We start from the raw sequence: 24919 nt of genomic DNA, 5'->3' as shown, positions 1-24919 counted from the left end.
CAATCAAATGTCATAATTTGAGAACCGAATTACTGACGCATTTACACTTGAGCTATACAATTGCTATAAGACACTGCATAAACTATAAGTGCTATAAGATATTGGAAAACAAGGAATTATCATTTTACCATTCATGTTTGCTGACTCATGTAACACAATTTCTACCTTATTCCAAGTTTGGAATGTTCTATGTTAGAAGACTCCAAACAGTAGGAATAAACATAATAAATGAGGCAAAATTTTATTACTTTCCTTAATAAATATTGGCTACAGTCATCATGCATAAGCTCTTTTCAGGTCGGACATACCATATGCAATCTCTATGGCTCCTTTTGCTACTTCCTTAAAAGAAGAAACATCTTTCTCCCAGTCATTTGATTGAATTTCACATTTATGTGCCTTAGTAAGACACTGAAGTGACTGCAAGGAATGAAAGGAAAATCAGTATTCATGAAAACAAACTAGAAGACTAATTTAGTTTTAAATGGCTATAAATTTGGTGATCAGTCAAGAAAATAAACATATCTTTACAGCACTTAATTTTCTGCAAGTTGAAGTAGCATCCTTTTCTGCAATGGTAAGCACCAGCTGTAACACAGATGTTATTCACCAATATTGCATCTCAAGTATGACAAGCATATAAAGTAACATGTATCTCATTTTTATCTTCTAAAAATCTGTCTAGACTGATGGATGTGACCCATATTTGCTAAGGCATCATAATTGAATGCACATGAAAAGGGAAAAAGACTTGTACTCACACTGAATAGTAATTTTGTAACAATTAAATGCAGAACTGAATACATCAAAGCATTCTTTCTATGTATGTATTTTTGGTTAGCATTTTACAGACATGACTATTAGTTGCCATACTGTACCAGTTCTCAGTGTGAATAAAATAAACTGAGAAAGTAAACAAACAACACTACAGGAGGGTTTCCCATTAAGAAAAAGCATCTAACAAGGAGCAGGAAGATGCATGGAGAGTAAAGGAAAACAATTGCTTTCTTCTGGCACAAGGACAAGAAAAAAAATCCACCAATTCATCTCATTATTGTAACTTCTGTTAACTTTTGATAACTAGAGAACAAATCTCGTAATGCTGTACTGGAATCAGTACCCCAGTACTCAGAAGAAGAAATAAGCAGTTCATGAATGAAATTAAAAGTTATGTTTGAATGTAAGGAGATTGTGAATTGAATGTAAGTCAGGACATACAGCTACTCCAAAACAATACGCATTGAGCATTCATAGAAAAACCTAAAAATTTTAGTGAATCTCTGAAATCTAAAAATCTACTTAACTAAACCAAAGCACATGGATCAGCAAGAAAAAAAAAAAAAGAAACAAATTCATTTTTGTTTTCTTTTTTTTTTTTTAATCTTTCTACAGTGAAAGAAACACCAGAGACAAATGCACGTGAAAAGATGCATGGCTTAGTTCAATAACAACTCTTCAATTACTTATTTTTGAAAAGTTTAAGTATTATACAAAGGAAGAAAAAGCTGTCAGTGCAGTACATGTACAAGAGCACAACAAAGCCTTCTGGCTGCTGAACAAGGATGGATGAAATTTAGGGACTGTCAGCCCAAAAGCTTCTGCCTTCTCTCTCCCAGCAAGAGTTCCAATCACTACTGCCCAGGTGACTGAACTGCTCATGCTGAATGGCTGCAAGTGGCAATAAAGGTGCATAAAGTCAAACTAGTGCAGATTATTTCTTTTTTGGAACAACCTTGGTTCTGATTGCTGGTAGCACTAAGCAGCAGAAGGAAAAACTTCCAAGAGAACAGTTTTTACAGTAGCCTGATTTTAATCTTGTTGAATGTGTCTGAGTCAGAGCAACAAGCTAGAGCGTTTTGTTGTCAGAGATGGAAAAGAATTCAAAACCTTGTTGGTTGGTTGGTTGCACTTCTGGAACCTGAATTTATCCTGGAAGGAAAAGGTTCTGGCCTACCCAAAGGTTATGGAATAAAAGATTTTCAGAATCCAAGTAGGCAGCTTGGAGGTTGGAAAGAGTCCTTGGTGGGAAAGGTGTGTACTGGGTGTAGGGCAGCAAAGAAAAGAAGTGGCAAGTCAGCTACAAAAAGTTAACTACTTACAAAGTGTGACTGTAAATATATTCTAGGTTAAAAAAAAAAAAAAGTTGATAGTTTTCACTCCTAACGCCCATCTAACTGATTCAATGTATATAAATCACTGCTGTAAATCATAGCTGTAGATTCAAGTGATTCATGGTGTCAGATATGACAGCAGAACAGAAAGGTAAGCAAACAAAAACCAACACCAAAATAACATCTCTACAACAGCCAGCCAGACATTATTTCAAATTAAGTTCTGGGGAAAACATAGGCTAAATATAATTAGATATGCACTAAATAAGGCATTACAATATGGAATAATGGTCAAACCTTACATTTGTAAGGAGAAACACAATCCTATGACAGATCTTTTCCCATCTCTTTGTTCTATGTTGCCACAAAACAGAAAATAATACCTTTTCAGAATCATGGACCTTTTGAACAATAAAAACGGGTTGAAAATTGCAACAATATATCTGGAATTCTTCCACATATAATTATATTAACTTAATATTTGACATTAAATGATACTTCTGGCAAGTAAATACTTGTGTTTTTCACTTATACTTTATAACCTGATATCAAAGAAGCTACGAGTGACTATCTAGTATATTTAAATTGATTTTTATACTAGTTTGTGCTGTGACTGTAGGCAGTTTTGCTTTTCCACGATTCATCTCTGTGCATCACACTAGAATACTTGGATTTACATGGGAGCATATCATAAGTATTTATAAACATGACTGCATTTTGCAGGGCAGGCTAGGCCGTATGTTCCATAACAAGTCTGATTAGGAAAACTCAGTTAAAGTCATGTCTACTCCACAAATTGAAACCATGTTTATAACTGGGTTAGTGAAGAACACTGTGATGTAACCAGATTCTGAAATGATTACATTTATAGTATAGACAGAGCCTCTCCTAGTTTGCATGTCTGAGTAAGAATCTGTGGATATATTACCGGATATTGCAGAGTCTGTATTTCTGAATTCTAAATAGGCCAAATCCTTTTTATTGTTTGGTAGTAAAGAAAAACAGGGAAGGAAAAAAAAGGGGAAGACCTGAAGTTATAATGAACTTGAGAAAGGACTAAACAAGGCATTTCACAGGCATAGCCTGAAAATGAAGACACTGAGCAAGGCCCAAGTAATTCCAATTTTAACTGTAAAGGCATACAATTTGTGGGCCCAACCATACGCATAATACACTTGACATCAAGTGACAAGCAACCTTCCAGACAGACATTTTTGCCCTGGCCAAAGACATACCCCCATTAAGAAACATATTCTGATTGCTGACCTTGTGTATTTTCAGCTGCAGTGAAGATCTCATAACCTGTAAGTATTTTTGGAGTATGCAAGGCTATTTGAATTTTGGAAATTCAACACCAAATGCAAAGTAGTTTCTAGCATACACAAAAGTAAATGCAGCAATACTGAGTGGTTAATTTTGGGAATGAAATCAACTCAATTTCCTGGGAAATGAGAGGAAAAAGAGATGGCTATAGAGAGGTAATGGGGGGGGTCCAACAGTTTAACAGGTTAAGAATTACAAAGTTGTATTAATTTCATTTTAAGCTGTGTAAGCGCAAAGCGCTCTTACAGTGGAGACTCTGAGTAACAGATGTTCTTAATGTTCATTTTCTCTTTGTGGATCCAAAGAAGAATTTAGATGGCTTATGTTGCCATTGGATCATGCCATTATGATACATTTTTTCCCAGAAGGCACTATTTTTTCTTTTCAGAATCAAAGATTTCTATTAAAAATAAAAATATAATATAGCTATCAGATTGCTGCCAAGAAAAATTTCAGACTACAAATCCAGGACAATGAACGTGTATTGTGTTAGGATGCTTTACAATGAAACACTGATAAAATAAATAATTTTTTTAATTTAAAAATGATGTAAAATATCTTGCTTTTGTTGGATAATAAAATGCATGCTGTAGAAACACGATAAGCTTATTGGAACAACAGCATGTCTTATTATAGTACTTAATTTGCTGGAAAACAAAGTTTGTATAGTGTGCATCCATAACACAGAAATCAGAATACATTTACCTTTTCAATATCTTCACTGCTATCATTCTGTCCATTTCCATAAAGTTGGGCATAAAGTCTCCAGATTTCCCCATCATTTGTCACTCGTGAAGTCACTCTGCCCAACAGCTCTTGCAATTTCCCCTTCAATCCACTTGCTGCCTCTCCAGTGCGATCTGCCATTCCATCTACTACTGCCCTGACCAGAATAGCCAAAACCTTAAAAAAGCAACAGGAAAGAAGGTTTACTTCAACATAAATCAACATAAGCATCGGTATAAAAAAACAAATGTAGCACCACATAGCAAATACAGTATTTATTAGGGGAATAATTCAGCTAATTTAAACTTCATCTAAACTCCAACTCCATGGTTGGAGAAGATGAAAGGGTGAAAGAGCTAAGACACAAATGACGGGTTACACCGATAGGCTCATGTGAAAGAGAATGGCATAGAAAATTATGGCAGCATCATGAAGATGTTTTCACCTTACAATATAGCTGTAAAAAAGATCAGTTAACAGGCTGAACAGAGCAATGAGGTAATGGAAGACATTGTTATTTACAGGACCTCTGTTTAGTTGCCTTTATAGATATGTACTGGATGAGACTGAAAACTGGAAAGCAACTCATGATGCCCTGGAAATTTTGTTTAATGCATTTCTGATGAAGTCAGTCAGTTCAATGAAACTTTTTACAAGCACTCATTTGATGACTCTACTATCTGAGTCACTGACTTGAGAATGTGGGATCTGACCTGAAGAACTGCTGAACACTTGCACCTGCTGGTGAACTGGATGGGAGCTGCTCTTTTCATGTATGAAATGCTACCCTGTCCCAAAAGCAGAAAAACAACAAAACTTTGTGTTTGGAAGAGGTGGACACTCAGAAGACAGTTTCACTGAATCTTATTTCACAGGAAAACTGAAACAGCAAGTGTAAATCCATAAAGGCACTGAATTAAGTCAGAAGAAAATAAAACCTGTATAAGCTGTGGTTTACTGAGAGCTACTTTTCTTGTGTAGCACAGAAGAGAGAGCAACAAATAAAAATACATGGAAGTCTCCTAATGCTTGCATTCATAAATGTAGGTAAAAAAAAAACAACCCACTCATTTCCCAACTTTAACACTCCTGAATTTTTACTTCTGAAAGTAAAATAAAAATTAGCACATCAGAGTATATTACACGTGAAATAAAACATGTGAAGTTTACTATGATGCTTCATTGTTCTAATACAACTTTTTTTTAAAATTACTCAGTTAACTTATATTTTATGAAATAATTACTGACTTTAATGAAAAACAGACAAGAAAAACATCCTTAGCAAATTGAAATAGCTTGACAATATTATGAAATAGATATATTTATAACAGAAAGTAAAAAAGCAAAACAAAACAAAAAAACCTACAAGCACCATAAATATTTCCCCAGTTTTTTTCCACAGGCATTACCAGAAATATCTGAACATCACCTAAAGGCAACCCTCACTCCCAAAGCAAAATAGCATATTCTTCATAAAATAAAGTGTTGAAACTCATATTGCATTTATGTTTCAGAAACTAAAGGAATAAAACCTATCATTAAATGTATCAGGTATTGTTTAAATATTTGCTAGAAAAACACCGAAAATATTGACATTTTCATTAGTATAATATAGAAGAGGTGTAAGAAGAAACATTAAATTGTGATCTGTTTTGAAAAGGAAGTAAAGCTGGCCCTGAGGATTCATATATGTAAGCATGACTTCTCAATCAATTTCTCCCTAGTATCAGAATTGCTCCTCTAGATCATGAAAGTTCAGGTATACATCACCTATGGTTAACAAGAGCTCTATACACAGTATTTTATTTGGATGTGAAAAAAGTTTCCTCAGTCAGTAGGATTTAACAACTAAAAAGTAACTCTTATTCCCATAAAGTTAATGATTTGCTTTCACTTTAATTGTAATAATTTTTTATTTTTGGTTATTCAGCATACAAGCATTAGCATCACAGCAGTTAACATACAGCCAGTGTGAAACCCCAAATTACAGGGCACATTAAATACTAATTAATGATTAACACTACTTGGCTGTGCCCAATTGTTAAACAAAGCTGTTAAGAATAGCAAGTGAATTGTGCTAATTGTCAAGAAGTATTAGCAGTCCAACACAGCTTTCCCTTTTAGACAGTTGCCTTAAGTGTTAGATGTTAATTTATACCTTTGAGGGAGTTAAGCTGCCATTACGCTGAACTAATGAAGCAATGCTCTGCTGCCCAGGATCCTACACAAGTAGTAGGGTTTGTTTCTTTTGCCTCTGTTAATAAACTATGCCACACAGGATCAACCATGCAGAATATCTGTTTAGGATGTCACACCACTTATATTCTTCTTACTCCTTTTCTTTTCTGAATGCTAAAGACCCCATCTGGACATACTAACAAATATAATTGTTTTTAAATGCTATGACTGGTATCAATCTTATTTCAGAATTGCTCTCCAAACAGTTCCTTTCATATAAAAATTCACTTTATCCAACACTTCCGGAAGCTTAACTAATGCAAATAAGGATTGACAGCAGTCAATAAAAATGGAACTCTCAGATACCAGATCCAAAATGACAATGAGCTCTCTCTTGTGCCCTCCCAATCCCCAAATTAAGGATTTATTATAAAGGACAAAGCATCAACTCCTGCTCTCTTTCCTCAGAATCCCCTTGAAACATGCCTTCACAGCCTCTTATTAAAAAACAGTCTGACAATATGAAAAAAGGACAATATATAATGGAAAAAGTAACAGAAAAACTTTTTGTCAGTTTCTCAAGAATACAAAATTGTGGAGGAACCACTTTTCCATATTTCTGAACTCATTTTTTTCACAGTGCAGGATGGAGATCTGGTTTCTGAAAGCAATGTAGCAAAACTGCTTTTCCACCTGCAAAACAACTTTGTTATTCGCAGAACTGTAGCTTTCCAAGTTAAAAAAAAAAAAAAAAAAAAGTCTTGGCTCCAAGAAAGGGCATGTGGTACAAAGCAACATCATTAGCAGTTGCAGAAATCTCTCAGCTGTATTTTACAGCCTCAGACTAATAATTCAGAGGCTTAATTGACAGTTACAACAGGTAAGGCTTTTTCATCAGGTATTTTTCAGTGACTGATCCACCTGCTGAAGCTGCAAATAATTCAGCAAGTCTGTACGATTTATTGCATAACAATAAAAGTGAAGTCTTCGAGTTGTATTTCTCAGTAAGTTCATGAATAAAAAAACAGTTAAAGAAATTCAAAGAATTTTAAGAACTAGTAAGAAAGGAAGGTAAAAAAGCATGCTTTAAATATTATTTATAATGGATTATGAGGAAACAGGGACTTTTAAAGTACTTCCTCTGCCATAATCTTTTATTGTGGTGTTCAGGTTGTTCAAGCTTTTCCTTATTAAATTTTGTCTGCAGAATCTGAACATACATCAATTCATTTTCATGATATTCTAATCTTAGAATCTTTGCCACAATGACAACATCATTATTTAATAACTACAATAATTTATTCTCAAAGCTCCTTTCTGAATTCAGAAATCTGGTGGAAAAAGACAGCAATGATCCAACAGAAATCACAAAGATAGGAATGTGTTACTTTTAATAAAAGAAAGCAGTGATTTACAAAGGGTTGCTCTAACTACACTAACTGAGGACATGTCAAATTATGAATGCAGTTGCACACCCTTATTTGACGCATTCTGAGTTCTAGAAGAAACTCAGTTGAATAAGAGTATTTGTGTACTTTCTTTCCAAATTCCAACCTAATTTACTACTATATAGCTTAATAGCCTATCAATTAAAATCTGTGACTACTACAAATAAGAAATACAACCCAAGAGAAGATGGCTCTGTGTTGCATGGAAATCAAGGTGCATGCTTCCACTTGAGTTCCCGATTGTACTTCATTAAAATACAATTGCACAAGAAGCTCACAGCGTATCTTTGCTTACAGAAGGCTAGTTGGCAAATGGGAGAGGCTCATAAATTGAGCTTTGTAAACAGTCTCAGAAGTTTTATGCGCTTCATTTTTGATCTCGTTTTGTTATGGAAACATTCTTCTCTTTCTTGTGAAGACTACTGATTGAAGTCTTTCTAAAACTCTTAATCAGGCTCTGAGTTTTTCCTTGGCCAACAGTAAAATACTTCAACATAAGTAAATTGTATTAGGAGCTATACCGGGAGCCATGAAGCGTATCGCATAACAGCACACAAAGTTAAAACCAGGTTATAATTAAAAAAATGTAGTATAGATAGTACGTCTATAATTCTGGGTAAAAATAGTAATGTAAGATTAAAAGTTTTAGGCAAAAGAGGTGAAAATGTTACCGAACAAAACCAGAAATTAATTGGAAGCAATATCCCCAAATACTTTAATTAAATATCCTACATAAAACTTGATAATAACCACTTTAATAGGAGCATGTATCATCTCCAAATATCTAGAATGAGCCAAACAGGATGCTTGATTCCTACTCAGACATCAACCAGAATAAAGAATAAAGATATAGTACACCACCTCTAAAACTATTTTTGAATTAGCACATAAGGAAACAAGCCATAAAAAGCATATTATTTATAAAATGTTCCCTGAATAATCACAGACCTCACAAGAATCACAATATGCTAAACAGACTAATCTTTACCTTATATGAGACTGTATTTCATATATACTTTTTAATGCAAAGAGTTTCAGTGACCTTTAATATTCAGCCGTACAAAACTCAAAATATTTTATTTATACATAATGCTATCCCATGTATGGTTGGCTTCGTAACAGTACTGTGCTCATGTACAACATACTCAACAGTAATCTGAAAGAAGCTTTAGTACTCCATCTCCCCGAGGCCTCCCAAACCCATGAACAAGCGATACATTTCCGCTATCAAAACTAGTCAGTTCCCTCTCCTCAAAACTGGACTCAACCACCCAAGATTTACAAACGCTCCTTTAAGTCACTTTATGGAAAAGAAAAGAGACATACCCCTGATTCCAAAGACCAGCTACAGCTGGATTCCCTAACCTTGGAGCTACAAATAAAATCCCTAAACACTCATATGCAGTTCACTGATAATTCCTCAAGGCACTCTTCAGATTTCCTTTCAGATTCACCTTGCTGTTTTCACTGAGTGCACAGAACCCCGCTTAGATCAGAATCTGGTTTTAGGCCAGGTAATATGTCACTGGCGACTGTTAAAGTAGGCTTTCTGGATTTTATCTAAAGCACTCATTTACAGACAAAGAAATTAACTGAACTACACATGAAAGATGAGCAAAGTGCTGCCAATATTTTCCTTTGTTCCAGATTATTAAGAATCTATGTTCTACTAACGCATTCAATCCATTAAACATAACTTGCTTTCAAGTGACCTTCTGTAGACTTTTCAAACACATGGGAAAAGCTTGCCTTTCTGTATGCTAAATAATGTATACGATTTCTATGCGAGAACAGTGTGGACAGATGGCACCTTCGGTTTAGGAACAGACCTGAAAACTGCCAGTTTCATAGTTACCCTTCTATAAAACCTGAGGCAATCTGAGGATTTCCTGAGGAAAAGGCTTTCTTGTTCACTTTTATTTTAAATACTTAAGTCTTACAGTGCAGATAAATTTAAACAGCTTGACTACATAACTTCATTGGTATGTGCACTATCATTACTGATACCAGTATCAGCAGTAATCTGTCTTACAAGAAAAAACATACAGAATGACTTAATGTGAAAACTTCCCCACCTGTGTGTCCTTGTACTTTTCTCTTAAGTCCATGAGCCGATGATAAGCTTTAATTGCTTCTGAAAACTCTCCAACATCTGTACTGGTGAGAAGATAATTCTCCCAAATTTGCCAATGCTCATAGTTGCATTTGAGTGCTTCCTGGAGGGTTCGAAATGCTTTGATTCTAAACAAAAAAGAAGAATGTATACAAATATATTAACAACAGCTGGCACAGCATCAACTAAAAGGCTGTCTATTTAAAAAAAAAATCTGTTTAAAACCCAGTGTACAAGTTAGAGTGAATAATTTATAATATTGATACTTCCTCATTTTCTCTTGCCAATTTCCTTCTGGTCAGTTCACTCCTCAGTACGAAGTTTTCTTTATGTTAGGTCTCAAATACATTTTACTGAAATTATGTATTACAGAACACAAGAATTCAGTAAAATGCCACCTAAATATTTTTTTTTTTTGAATTTTTAACTTAAGCCATGAGAAAAAAACCTTACAACAGTGACAGAGTACATTACAAAGAATTTAAAAAGCCAACTTCAGAATTTTTCTTTTCACAACTAAATTTGTGGCAAGTACAGTTGGCCCATTTTATCACATAAAAGCTACTTAAAAATAAAAGCTTTTATTTTTTGCACATGGCAAATGTAAATACTCACTGCACAGAATTCCAGGTTTTTAATTATTTTTTCTGATGTTAGCTGGAAGCTTTACTTACATGCTCTATTTCCTTATGCTACTAAGTACAATTTTGACAGTGGCCTCAAACACTTTTAGCAGCCTTCACCAAACGTGCTGCTCACAGTGCACACTTTTTTTAGAGGCAGGTCAAAGTACCGTGGAATAAAAGTGACCAGAATGCTTCCTGAAAAGTCAGTGTCAAGTCAAGAAGCATCTTCTATATAGCTTTCTTCCATATGGATCCACTCTAGGCAACTCTTTACCATTTCCCACTCAAGGAGAGAGAGATGATATTCTCTGCTGAGTAACATAAGACAGTTTGGCCAAATCAAGTGCATGAGTAGAAAGCTACTGACATGCAGTTTACAGAGGTTATGACCTCCTGCAGTAGATGTGGCCAATGCTGACAGAGGAGGAAGAAGGAATAAGAGGCCTTAGTACAACCTGAAGCATATGTCAGTACGGTTTGTGTGCCCACTGTTCAAACTATATATGTATTGCCAAAAGTTTCAATAAATTTGAGATTTTAAGAAAACCTTTGCTAGAGACAGGATGATATGGTTCTTATGACATTAAGAGATTGAAGCCTGCTTTCAGCTGGACGGTTGTAAAAAGCAGAAAAAGCACAAAGGAATAATTTTCCTGAGATGAAAAACTGAGTAAAAAACCCGAGTAAAAAATCTTTGCGTATGACATAAATCTCTTTTTAATAAAGACCATATAAAGTTGGCTTATTATCAAAATTTGCAATTTGCTTGCTGTATCACTGAAGTTGCTAAAAGTTCTTTTCCTGAAGAATGACAGCTCAAAGAAACTGTTGGATGAGTTTCAAAATGAAGGTCCAGGGAAGTGTAAATATCCCAACCAGGAAAAAGGGCTGACTAACCAGTGGATCATGAAAAGTCTGGAGTGGCTCAATCAGGGAAAACTCTGAGGAAGTGCCAATCTAAATCCATTGTATGAAAAGACTGACTGCTTACACCCAAGGAGAGCTGAGTGACAGGGCAAAATTGTTGAAGAAAAGCAGGTCATTTGTAACAGCTGAGGCAAATTAGTCCATAGGCCAATGAAGTCCTCTACATTCTGTGCTTAAGATAACATATAAGGATGGAATGTCTTTATCCAGTGCATCCCCTGAACTAGTTCACATCCAAACAGAAGCCAGAAGACAGCACCAGTTATCCTGTCTTGGAAACTGAAAATCTTTCACCAAAAAAGGGCAGAATGGTGAAACCATTCTGCTTTAAAGATATTTGAGATCTACATTTCAGAGACCTCCAAGCACTCAGAAAATTATCTGATGAACTGAATGGTAGAACCTGCTTTCATCACAGTTAATTTTTTCTTGAGGAAATTCAGAATACAGAAAACTTGCAAACTCTTCTTAAAAAGCAAAGAAAACCAAAACACAACAAACTCCCATTCATTTGGGTGTCAGCAACTTGTTTGCATGCAGTCTTCAAAAAGACATATACATTTTATATTTGTCTGTTGTGTGAGACTCTGCTAAGCCTTACCCAAATGCACAACTGAAAACTGATGGGACTGACTTAAGAGCCAGGCTGCAGCAAAAGCAAGTAATTAATTTTGGTATCTGTTTTTCCCTCCCTCCTTTTCTCAGTCTTCTCCCTCATCGTATTTTTTTTTTCTTCTTTATCAGGCTTGAACTATAAAAATCTAAGCTTTCATCCCCTCCAAAATAGATCATCCAACAAATATCCTCTGGTCTCAAAGTGGATTCAACAAAATCACACAGTCTTCATCTGTAAGTGATTACACAGCAAGTTTGGAGAAGCTATTGCACAGCAAATACAGGCTGCACTTCTCTATTAGCATATAATGCTGACTTTACACATATTCCTTTCCCACATGATTAATGGGGAAAACAAGCTCAAAAGTTACCCTCCTTTACCGTTTTAGATAAAAAAAAACAAATAGTTCGCAATTATTTTATGCATTTCTCATGTTAAATCACAAGTAGATTCACAATTATAAAATTAAAGTGAAACCAATCACCCACTGGTTTATCAACCTCATAGTTGATGAATAGGCAGAAAAGCAGTTTGGATTTTATGTACATACTTATTTTTTTAAGTAAGCTTTTTTAAAAAATATATATCCTATTTCATTATTTCATTCACTGGGGATAAGTTATAATGTGAAAAGTATTCTTAAATGCTAAGTTATTTCAGGTATTCCGTGTATGAGCAACTTCAATTATACTGCATTGAAATGCAAAATAAGAAAGGCAGTACAGTTAGGACAAAGCTTCTTGTACTAATGGTTGAATTAGCAGGAAAAGAACAAGTGAGCTTTCATGTGTGTAGATCTCCATCTGCTTTCATTACATTAAACTGCCTCTTTTTCCTTTAACTCTCCTGAGATTAATGTAGTATGAACTGACATATGTCTGAATATATGATCTGTTTGAAATGGATACGTCTTCTTAAAATAGGCAAATTAGCTTCCAAATTTAATATAAATGTTTTGCACCAGTTATAGATAGTACATCATAATACAGTGAACAAGAAAAAAATGTAAGCTGAGAAGTTGCTACTTTTATAAAGTTTATGAAAGTGCACTTCCTGCAAAATAAACTTGTTAATGTTTCAACCCAGAAGAGAGAACTGAAAGGATAAGAATATGAAAAATGAGTTATCCACATCGTAAGAATAAAAAACTCAATTTATTAAAAAAAAAAAAGAAAAAGAAAAACCAAATATTTATTTTGGAAGCAGTATTTTCTAATTGTTTTGGAATACTTACTTCTGCTTTAATCTGATGTACGCAGTTGATAAATTGTTCCAGGCCTCAGCATTCTACAACGACAAGAAGAGAAAAAAATACTATACTTGACAAAAATATGTAAATGAAGTGCTTCAGAGTATCATGCATATTATCACACATTAACATATCATATGTAATACATGGCAAGAGGCAAATATATACATTAAAATAAATATTACATAAAGATAAATAAATATAACTGATTATCAAATGCTTTGGCTGAAAAGGATTACACAAAGCTCAATCATTCCTCTGGTAAAACCAGCAAAGCCACATGATGAAGTAATACCTGCCCATCACCTTTCAGTGCTGCCAATTTAAAGCCACACCACTGATTTCCAATGGTAGAATCCAGGTATTGCAGTGAAATGTACTCTTGTTCAAAGGTTACCCTCAGAATTAGGAAGTATTTAAATAATCTTGGGAATGAAAATGGTCATGATGTTGTTGTAGATTATTGTATAGAGATAGGTTTCATCCCCTGTAACTAGGTGTCAGCTGAGCATCCTTTACTCACAAAACCTGCACAGAAGTCAGTCAGCCTGCTCATAGGAACGCAGTCAAGTACAGGAGAAATAAGTGAACACAGCTGAGGAGTAAAATCTACCGTATCGAAACAAAAGTGCCAATACATGAAAAAGGCAAATTTCCAGTTAAATACAAGGTTATCTGCACTTTTTTTTCCAAGTTCTTTCAATTTTGTTAATAAACTACTCTATCACCATCTGTTGCTCTTTCATTCTTTTCCCCAAGAAAAAAGAGTGCCTGCCATATCACCACTTATTTGACATTTTTTTCCCCACAAGAGCTTTTGATGACTTAAAGGATTAAGTATTTCTATTCAATGTTTTCTCTCTTCTTACCTCTCCTTGTGTTCCATTCCTTTTTTTTTTTTTTTTCTTCCTGCTACAGCAACGTATAGAAGCATACAGGAATTTTCTGCTCAAACTTATTTTAACTTTCACACACACATACTTGGACAAAGTATTAGGTAAGAATTTTTATGATGCCCGATGACAAAAATATATCCTTTATGCACAAGTTTAATTTATTTAGAGGGCTAAAGTTTAAAGAAGTTTTTCATTATTGCTCTGCTTGTTTATAATGCAAACATCCTTGTTGCTTTTAGATAAGCCATCTGAATCGCTTGTTGAAATGTACATACATCTGGTTCCAATGTGACACAGCGCTGAAATGCTTTGGCAGCACCTTCATAGCCTTCCAAAGCAATGTATGCGCAGCCCAAGGAAAACCATACACCTAGCTGGAGAGAAAAACGGATGATTACATATATACATATATATTTCTGCATGAAATAAATCACTTTGCTTTGATGCCCAAATCCACACTATTCTTGGTGGTTTTACCTGATTTTCAGTTACAATATATTACATTGGAATAAATAATATCCCATACAGAGAATATAGATAAACTTTAGGTTCAAGTTTTTAATAAATATCGACAAACAAAAATGTTGACTATACTAAGACCACTTCACCATACATGAAGTGCTCCTTAACAACATATCTGCATTTAAAAAGAATGGAACAGTTATTCAAAGGTTTGAATATTTTGCTTTATCTTATGAAGAATTCCTGATCACACTGTAGCATTACTAAGTCAAATGGCAAATACCAGGAAACTTATTTTGAGGAAACCACATTTTACAAGAAATACTATTTTTCTGATCAAGATGATAGCTCATATGATAGGACAAGGGGGAATGGTTTTGAACTAAGACAGGGGAGGTTTAGGTTAGATATTAGGAGGAAGTTTTTCACACAGAGGGTGGTGACACACTGGAACAGGTTGCCCAAGGAGGTTGTGGATGCCCCATCCCTGGGCAGCATGGTCTGGTGCTTGGGAACCCTGCACATAGCAGGGGGGCTGAAACTAGATGATCACTGTGATCTTTTTCAACCCAGGCCATTCTATGATTCTATGATCTGTAAGGCACTATTTACTTCTAAGAATAACTGTGACCTCTATGGCAGATATTTTATGCAACTCTCTCCGAATCAGTCTAATTTTACTGTCTTTCAGCCCCAATTTAAAATCAGTAAGAATGTCTGATTCAGCTGGATTAATCTGGGTTACCTGCTATGGAATTTATTGTTAATCTGGTTCAAAACCTAGCTGAGATCCCAGTATATAAATGTATTCCACTCATCCTTGCCATATCTGGCACCCAGGTAGGCAATCTTCAACACATCAAGAAAAGAACTAAATAAGTCTAGCAATAAACATCTTTTTGCATTCAGGAGTATACGTGGGATGACCGATCCTTGAATCATGTGGATGCAGAGGTGGTTCTGCCAATTATATCTCATCCGTGCAATCAGGAATATCTACTTTTCAGCATAGTCAGCCTTTTCTTTCCACAATCCTTAAACTCATCTCTCTGAGAAGAAACTGCATACGGATAAAAACCAAATTGTTTCCCAAATCTCAGAGGGCAAAATTAGAAGGAAATAAAATTAGTGCAGACTCATTTTTTTAGTCTCTTGTCCACTCAGTTTCCAGGAGACAGCACTGTCAATAGCTGCTACCTGGTAACTCCCCTTTCTCTTCTTTCTAGATTGATAACTCCCTGGACATGAAAAGTGGAGTAAGAGAGTAGAATGATCAAAGCAAGGCAGAGTAAGGGAAACTTCATCCAAAGTTCAAAAAAGGTTTTGTCAAGACTTTGGAACTAGGTTAATGTTCTTTTTTGGAAATTAAAAAAAAAAAAAAGCATTGGCGAAAGGTTCAAATCTCACTGCTGATTGAAAAAACACATGAAAATGATCTGTGAAATTTTCTCCTTTTCAAGACTGAAGACAGTGACCAGCAGAGGAAGAAAATTTAAGCTTAGACTCTGTTAAAAGTGGTCATCAGGAATTTCCAGACAAGTTTTTATTAAAGTCTATATGATTATGAAATTATTTAAGTCTAAATACTTCTCTTATATTAGTGGGAACACAGTTCCAAAACAATTGGTTAAAAGTATAACTGAATACTTAAAAAAATAATCATTGTAAAGCAATTTCTACTATTTAGATAAGAAAAGTACATGCTTTTCTGTTCTGTTTTGTTTAGAAACTAGTAAGTTCTTTATTATAATACTTGTATGTTGATATTAGCGTTAATTCAGAAACCATTTATCACCTGCAGAATGGAATTAGCTTTTTGAATTAGTAATTAAAATTTTAAGAGCTCTACTTGAGTGAAAGCCTACATGAGTACCTTCTTAATTACTCAATTTTGGAAGTTTATCTGTCTTGTAATTTAGATTGCTTTGAATGCATCATGCTGACAGAACATACTGCAGTTTAAGAAAGTACAGAGACCTGATTTTATCTTTTCCAATTAGAGATTCCAGCCAACTCTTCTTTATGTTGCTTTTAATATTAGAAGAGAAATGAGAAAGAAACTTGTTGTGAATAAGGCTCAGCGAATTGTCCAAAGCTTTAAAATACCAGACACGGTTGATGGCAAGCTGATTTCTAAAATATGACCGTCTTCCCAAAATTGAGAGAAATCTCTTGTTTTGCCTCACACCCAGGAAAATCATCCTGAGAATTTGTGAGCCAAATAGTCTAACACAGAATATGATTATTCTTTTCATGTAGACTGGAACACAGTGGAAAATAGTATGGACATAAAAAAGGTGCCATGAACGTGATTTCCAGAAAATTCAAGCATGAATTGACCTGATATACAGAACCATACATTGCTCATTACAAAACCTAACAAATCTGTAATTTAACAATCTGTAAGCTTTGTTTTACACAGCCTTTCTTTCACATTTGGAGAACTCACTGCATGAGCTCTTTTATCTCCTTTCCCGTTCTCCTCCATAACCCATTGGAATTGTCTCAGCCTTCCCTTGTAAGATGCTCTTAGTGAAAGTGCAAGAGAAACACAGCTGTCACCTATTAGGCACACACAGAAACAAGTCATTCTGTGACCAGCAGTGCTCATGAAGATGGGTTTCAGATATATTTGAACTGTGACATTTTAATCCCTTTGTTGATTCTCCAAAGTCTAATATTGTGGTTGCCTCATATTGTAGAGACCTACCTCAGAGACCTCCACCAGTTTTGGTTGACAAAGAGTAGATAGGTTTAAAGGAAGTCTCACAGAATGGTTTATCCATCAGATATTCTGGGGAATCACATGCTACAGTTTAAAATGACTTCTTCCAAAAAGATTTCTGACAGCCATCCAAAAGAAAGTCTTTGTGACATAGAGTCCTTATTTTCCTTACAAATTATTACCAGTTCTTTAAACAATTAATGAATGAATTTTCCTAGTGTTCCCTTGTAAGTTCTTGAATTTAGAATCACCTCCCTCTCTGCTCTTTGTGTACAAGACATTCCAGAACAGGAATCAACAATTCAAATCTCCACTGACAGAATATACATAGACTTTAGAAGACAGTGATATGCCAGTTCACACTAGTCATTTACTCAACCTATTTGTCTGAAACAATTAATCTGAATCTTTAATAGATCCTCCTTTAATAGAACTTCTGAATCTTTAATAGATCTATTATCATGAGCAACAAGAGAAGGAAACGTTCACTTTTTTATACGGACTGGACTATTTGTCTTCCATTGCCTTTTACTTAAAACTTCCTTTGGATAAGACATAAAATAAAATTGCATCTTAGCAGAGTATTTCTCAGTTTTGAGCCCCACAGGCCAACTTCTGCAGCCCTTCATTCTCTGTGAGTCATCTTGATTTCAGTAAGTCTTGTATCTGAGTAATAGTACAGATTTGGTTAGCACTGGCATTTCCTGAGATATTTAGAGAAGCGGAAGATAAAGGAAGAATTTATGTTCATTTTGACGTCCATTCTAAAGGTGTTTTTATGTTATCTGAAGTTCATTTGAATAAGCACAAGACTGAGATTCGCTGGAAAAAGACATTGAATTTAAATACCAAACAGGTTCTATATAACATTTATAAATAATATAATGTTATATATATATATATAATATAAATGTTATATAAATATAACATTTTCAAGACTGAAAACCTTTAAAATTTTTCTAAAGTGGGAGTGTAGTAATTATGCGAACACAGAACAGTCATTTTAACATTTTTTGCACAGAACTGCCTTTTTAAAAAGTGTAATCCTTCCAAACACACCAACGAAGATATAGCCACATCTGTATCATTTCCTGACCTGCATAGGGTTGATCTGCACGGAACGTTCAAAGCACTCCACACATTCCCTGAATTCCCGGTTGCGGAGATGGAGGAGGCCTTTAGAGCGTTGTGCACGGGCGCTGCGGTGCCCGGAGAGCTGCCAGGCCTTGTCATAGCATTGGTGATCTTTAAGAACATCACCAAGCAAACAATATAATCCTGGTGTTTCTTTCTTCTCTAGCTCTCGCCTCAATATTTCCTCTGCCTGTTAAAGAACAAAGATAAATCAGTTAATTGCTGGAGAAATTTATTTTCAGTTTATCACTTATTACAAATTCTATTTTAGTACCTTGTAATCATTAATTAAAAAATAAGAAATGGGAACAGTTGGGATATCTTGATCCAACATAGCATTAGAGAAAAGTCTAGAGCGAACCAAGTTCCAAGTTGTCCTTCAAAAATACATAACAAAACCACAAACAAACACAAGACTCCTGTATCAACATAATATAGTGGCCTTTGGTTTAATGGTAAATCCTAATTTTCAATCTTATGTATCTATTCTCTCTCAAGACCAAATATCAGTCCAGGGCATCAGATTTACACTCACCATATGACAGTGCAGTATCACAGTTATTGAAGTATGTGCAATTCTGTTAGTTTATCATCTGCAATTATCATTGCAGTCTATAATCTGCAAAGGTTGTAATTCCTTTTTCTTTAATTACTCCTTTCTAATGACAGTTATTTCCATTCTGCAAGAACTGCTCCAAAAGTAATACCTCTTATTTTGTTATGTTGGCCCACACCATCAGAGGCAGATGTTGGTGGTATGGCAGTAGAGGTTGAGATTTCCAGCCAATACTTTGTTACATTTTGTTGCTAATATGACAGATGGCAGCAGAGAGGCAGTCTCACAGAATGGTGTCTGACCCAGAAGTGCACATGAAGCAAGGGTATGAAATTGAATTCCTCCATGCAGAAAAAATGGCACCCATTGACATTCATTGATACTTACTGAATGTTCATGGAGCCTAAACAGTGGATGTGAGCACAGTGAGGTGGTGGATGGAGCTTTTCGGCAGAGTTGACATCAACAGTGGGTCACTTGTGCTGGTGCAGATTTTTACTAGTGTGGCATGCAGGCTTTTATTCATTCATTTTATTTCATTCTGCTGAAAATGCAGAGCTAATGGCGGTGACTGTGTTAAAAAACAGAGCAAATTCTCAGCTCCAAACAGTATCAGATAGCATTATCGTGCTCTTTATATCTATTGAGTTTTCATGGAAATAAGAGGCATTACTTTTAGAGCAACCTACATATTATGTACTTTCATACTCTCATATAAGTATATAAATGCTTGAGATTAAGTATGTTGAAAATATGTACAGTATTACTGAAGAAAAGACAAGCTGGGTCTCCCAGACAATTTATTATGATCTGTAACCAATTTTCAAAAGCTCTTTATCTCAGTGTTGCTATCTCATTCTAACAATAAAATTATTGTTTCTCTTTTAAGAGATAGTATGCTTTCTGTGGCTTTTTGAAAAGATAAATATGCTAGACAGATGATCTCTTGTTCAGTCCAAAATCTTACCTCAATCCTCCAGTGCAAAAATGTCACATGTAATTCAGCTCAGCACAGATTTTCTATTCAAAAAGATCTGTTTGAACCATATGAACCAAGAGCTCCAATACAGTCTGTCACTGAATTAGAGTTTGACATTGTAACACTTGTCATTTTTCTATCATAGCTAGTTTATCCTTAAAAGGAAAGCTGCATTCATCCCTGCATGGAAATTATTGCTTTTCTTGCTTTTATGAGAACTGTTTTATTCTCTATGCAGACGGGGTGTCAAAAAACAAATGTCTGCTATACAGTCTTCTACTCCTTCTCCTCCAATCAGTAAAATTGATTGATCCTGTCTGAAAAATCATCTTCAGAAAAATGACTTCTTCAAATGTTTTGTTTTTGAAGGCTTTAATGTATATTAATGATAACACTTCATTCTTACTGTATTTTTAAACTAGCTCAGTAGGAAAAGTCTGCAAATATTGGAAGTGTAAAAAAATGAAGGATTTGTAAAGGGATCTTTTGCTTGTATTCTATTCAGAAAATGGAATCACATTAAGAAGAAAATTAATAAATGAACGCTAGAAAAATAACTTACTGATAAGTGTTTTTTTAATGACTTTGGAACAGTTTTCCCAAGAAAAGGAAATCTGATTACTCAAAATTTAGAATTAGCATTAGTAATAGCGTTGACAATCTAGCCCTACAGGACTGCACTTGCAGAGAATTTGGTTAAAAGCCAGCTTACTCCCTCCTCTCTGCCTCCATTAATTGCCATGACAAGCATTAAGGAACTAACAAAAGATTTTTAAGACAACTTTTTTCTAGAGCAAACCAAACAGTTCGTTATTTGTTTGTTGTGTATTTTGTTATGCAGTAATCAAATTAGACACCAAAAGGTAAGGGTTTTCATTTCTTCAAATAAAGGAAAAAGATCCTAATTCTACGGTGCGAACAGCAGCTGTGAGGTGAAAAGTGCATTGCATTCTGTTGCTTCAGTAGGGCACTCCCAAATTTAGATTGTTATTCTGTGGCCATGCCTAGTACTAATCACACACTAGACTAGTAAGCCAATGCCCTAATTGCATTTCACATTTAAGAGCATAAAGACATCACGTTCTGGTCTAAGCTTACAAGAATTCATTGCCAATGTAAATATTTCAGTGCACAGATAAAGCAGAGAATTAAATAAGCAGAAGTCTGATTTTGTCTTCATCTTATTAGCTATCTGATCACCCCTCTGGCACGTTACAAACCTTTTAATTACTTAAATCTTTAAATGCTTATAAAAGGATCATAACTGCAAACTAGAAGTACCATTTTTTCACAACATTTATCATTTCTCTTCTATGAAAACAGATAATACCTCAGGATTTCTCTTTTTACTAAGAAAAAAATATTCCTTTCTTCTAACTTTATAGTAAACTATTTCAAAGAATGTACTTTTAATCTCTGATAAGAGCTTTGCTTTTGAAAAGAGCAAACATTGTCTTAACAATGAAGACAAGATCAAGGAACCTTTTTCATTCAGTACATGCAGTGTACAGGAAAGAAATGTAGCCATAAGATTTATTTTTACCCATTAAACAGATTAAAGTACTGAGATGCTTAACAATTGGATATTTTACCTAAAAAAAAAAAAAATAAAAATCAAATCAATTAAAAGCTACTAAAAAAGATCAAAAATTGAAGCTGCATAGCCCTTGCCAACTGAAGAGATTTAACTATAGTAGCACTGTTGTTCACAGAACGGTCTACACTGCAATGAATGGAAATGAAAACTCGGTTCTAAAGTCAGAGGATTTTCAGATGAGAAAGATTTGTGCTGTTATCTTACTATCTGGACTGCTACAGCATATACAGGTATTAAGTAGGGAATGCTTGAATAAAAATTCACAATCAATAAAGAGGGCTCTTGTTTAAACAAAATATTTGTATTTCTCACTACAGAGATGCCTGGAAATCAAGTTCAAGATTAATCCTACATTTTGCTACCCAACCCCCCAACCCTAAACTTTCACATGCAATACCCTCCATGTGTTCCCTTTTTTTTTGTGTGTGTGTGTTTTGTTTCCTAAAAGCCTCTATTAAGCCTCATTCATTACAAGGATCTACTAGTTCCATTATTTGACAATTAATTCCAAGTTCAAAGTATTTCCTAAAATGCTTTCATCTTTTCTGCTAGCACATTCTTCTCTAGGCTACCAGACAAGTATGAAGAGACAGAACAGATAAGCATGGAAATGAATGGGAAAAGGGGTCCTGAGTTTTAATTTTGTCTTTAGCTGTAACTTTATGGATGACCTTGGGTAAGCCTCTTTTTCTGTTTTGTGGCTGCATAGAAGGGATGCTTACCTGCCTTAAAGGTCTGCTATGACATATAATGAAAATCAGTCAAGATCTTGAATCACTCTTATGCACTAATCAGGGTAGTACCACTTACCTTTGCAAATAGTAAGCATTTTCTGAATTTAAAAGTAAGCTTCTAATATTATACTGTACATGTATTTCCTTGTTCAAATATTTTTAGAAATCATTCTCATGTTGTGACAAGAAAAATGGCTTTGCAGAAGGTGAATTGCTGGATATGTTGTCTCCAAATAGGCTTCATGCACTGTTTATTCAGATGAGACGATTGGGAAAAGGCTGAAAGTGGGGCTGAAAGAATAACAGCTCTCTTGGTTTTACCATGGGGCAGCAGCTACAGCCCTCTAGAACTCCTGCAAGGGAGAAAGGCCCAATTCTACTGCAAGAACTGAAAATCTGCATCTCAAGCTCATCTTCCTTATCGTTTTAGAAGAGAAATAAAGCCACTTTCAGTGCGTTATTTCAGGTGATACTGGAGAGAACTCACCTAGACCGAATAAATTTGTTCAATGTAAGTAATACTTTTGAGATCTCTGGTTTCCTCTCAGAATACAGAGGAGACATTTTTCAACATCACTTTTCATTACAAACATGGAAAGTAGTGTCTGTTTTTAAGTAGGTCTGTTAAAGGAATACAAGTGAAATTGTAGAAAGTCAACAGTGGCCATCAACGTAGAATGCATTCAGAACTTATAATACCTTTTTCATTTGCTCTGTGCCCTGCTTTGCTCACTACTTGGCACTCTTTTGTTTGACTCATGTTATCACTTTTTTTTTTTTTTTACTAATTATGAAACAAGTGAATCTCCATCATATTTGAAAAGTCGTGGCTGTCAGGTGAGGTCCCGGATGACTGGAGGAAGGTCACTCCCATTTACAAGAAAGGGAGCAAGGAGGACCCTGGGAACTACAGGCTGGTGAGTCTCACCTCTGTGCCTGGGAAGATCATGGAACAGATCATCCTGGATGACATGCTTGATCATATGAGGAATGAGTGTGTGATTCGAGACAGCCAGCACAGCTTCATCAGGGGAAGGTCATGCTTAACCAATCTGGTGGCCTTCCAGGATGGAGTGACAGCATCGGTGGACAAGGGTAAGGTGACTGATGTCATTTACCGGGACTTCAGCAAGGTCTTTGACATGGTCCCCTACCACATCCTTATCTCCAAATTGAAGGGATGTGGATCTGATGAGTGGACCAGTCAATGGATAAGAAATTGTTTGAAAGGGTGCAGACAGAGGGTGGTCATCAATGGCTCTATGTCCAGGTGGAGGCTGGTAATGAGCAGCATCCCCCAAGGGTCTGTCTTGGGACCGGTGCTCTTTAACATCTTTATCAATGACATTGATGATGGAATCAGGTGCATCCTCAGCAAGTTTGCTGACAACACTAAGCTCAGTGGTGCAGTTGACACGGTGGAAGAAAAGGATGCCATTCAGAGGGACCTCGAGAGGCTAGAAAGGTGGGCCTGGATGAACCTGAACACGGCAAAGTGCAAAATTTTGCACTTGGGCCTGAGGAATCCCAGGCATCCATACAGACTGGAAGGAGCGGTCCTTGAGAGCAGCCCTGCAGAGAAGGACCTGGGGGTCTTGATGGATGAAAAGCTTAACATGAGCCAGCAGTGTGCCCTTGCAGCTTAGAAAGCAAATGGTACCCTGGGCTTCATCAAAAAAGCAGAGACAGGGAGATAATTGTCCCCCTCTACTCTGCTCTTGTGAGGTCTCATCTCCAGTACTGTGTCCAGGTCTGGAGCCCCCAGTACAGGAAAGACAGAGCTGTTGGAGAGGGTTCAGAGGAGAACCACAAAGATGATGAGAGGCCTGGAGCACCTCCCCTATGAAGACAGGCTGAGGGAGCGGGTCTTGTTCAGCCTGCAGAAAAGAAGGCTGTGGGAAGACCTCATTGCAGCCTTTCAATACCTAAAGGGAGCCTACAAACAGGAGGAGGAATCAACTCTTTAAAAGGGTTGATAACTGCAGGACAAGTGGAAATGGTTTGAAGTTGAGGGAGGGAAGATTTAAGATGGATGTCAGGGGAAGTTCTTTGCAGAGAGAGTGGTGAGGTGCTGGAACAGGCTGCACAGAGAGGCTGTGGATGCCCCATACCTGGAGGTGTTCAAGGCCAGATTGGATGGGGCCCTGAGCAGCCTGGTCTAGTATTGAATGTGGAGGTTGGTGGCCCTGCATGTGGCAGGGGGGTGGAGATTCATGATCCTTGAGGTCCCTTCCAACCCTGGCCAATCTGTGATTCTGGGAATGTAGAGCCATACATAAAGAACAAGAAAGGATCCACAAAAAAGTTTTCTAAATGTTAGTGATATCTTTCTCTGCAGAGTCTGTACTGCTATATTATTCTGTCAAAATTCTGAACTATGTATTTCCCCAGTGCATACTGTGGAGCTGTGCATACCTTACCTATGTGCCTTAGTAGGTTTTTTTTTTTTTTTTTTTTTTCAGTGCAAAATTCTAAAGTAGAAGGAAGGAACACACTACATTCGATGTCCAAGTATTCAG

The 24919-nt window shown here is 35.8% G+C and overlaps 1 protein-coding gene across 1 annotated transcript in view; it reads right to left on the bottom strand.

Moving 5' to 3' along the window:
* Positions 1 to 24919, bottom strand: part of TTC27 (tetratricopeptide repeat domain 27) — a 102950-nt gene that overhangs the window by 3722 nt on the left and 74309 nt on the right. Inside the window, exons 13-18 of the mRNA XM_042812472.1 lie at positions 18497 to 18724; positions 14489 to 14587; positions 13303 to 13355; positions 9862 to 10027; positions 4140 to 4337; positions 309 to 420 (exon numbers count right to left, since the gene is read on the bottom strand). Of these exons, the coding sequence (XP_042668406.1) occupies positions 309 to 420; positions 4140 to 4337; positions 9862 to 10027; positions 13303 to 13355; positions 14489 to 14587; positions 18497 to 18724 (856 nt within the window). The remainder of the gene's footprint in view (positions 1 to 308; positions 421 to 4139; positions 4338 to 9861; positions 10028 to 13302; positions 13356 to 14488; positions 14588 to 18496; positions 18725 to 24919) is intronic.

Source organism: Centrocercus urophasianus, unplaced genomic scaffold, assembly GCF_019232065.1.
Source record: "Centrocercus urophasianus isolate 14NV4802_14NV808 unplaced genomic scaffold, USGS_Curo_1.0 seq_10, whole genome shotgun sequence".
NCBI classification, from domain to species: domain Eukaryota; kingdom Metazoa; phylum Chordata; class Aves; order Galliformes; family Phasianidae; genus Centrocercus; species Centrocercus urophasianus.
This window is presented reverse-complemented; position numbering and strand designations above follow the sequence as displayed.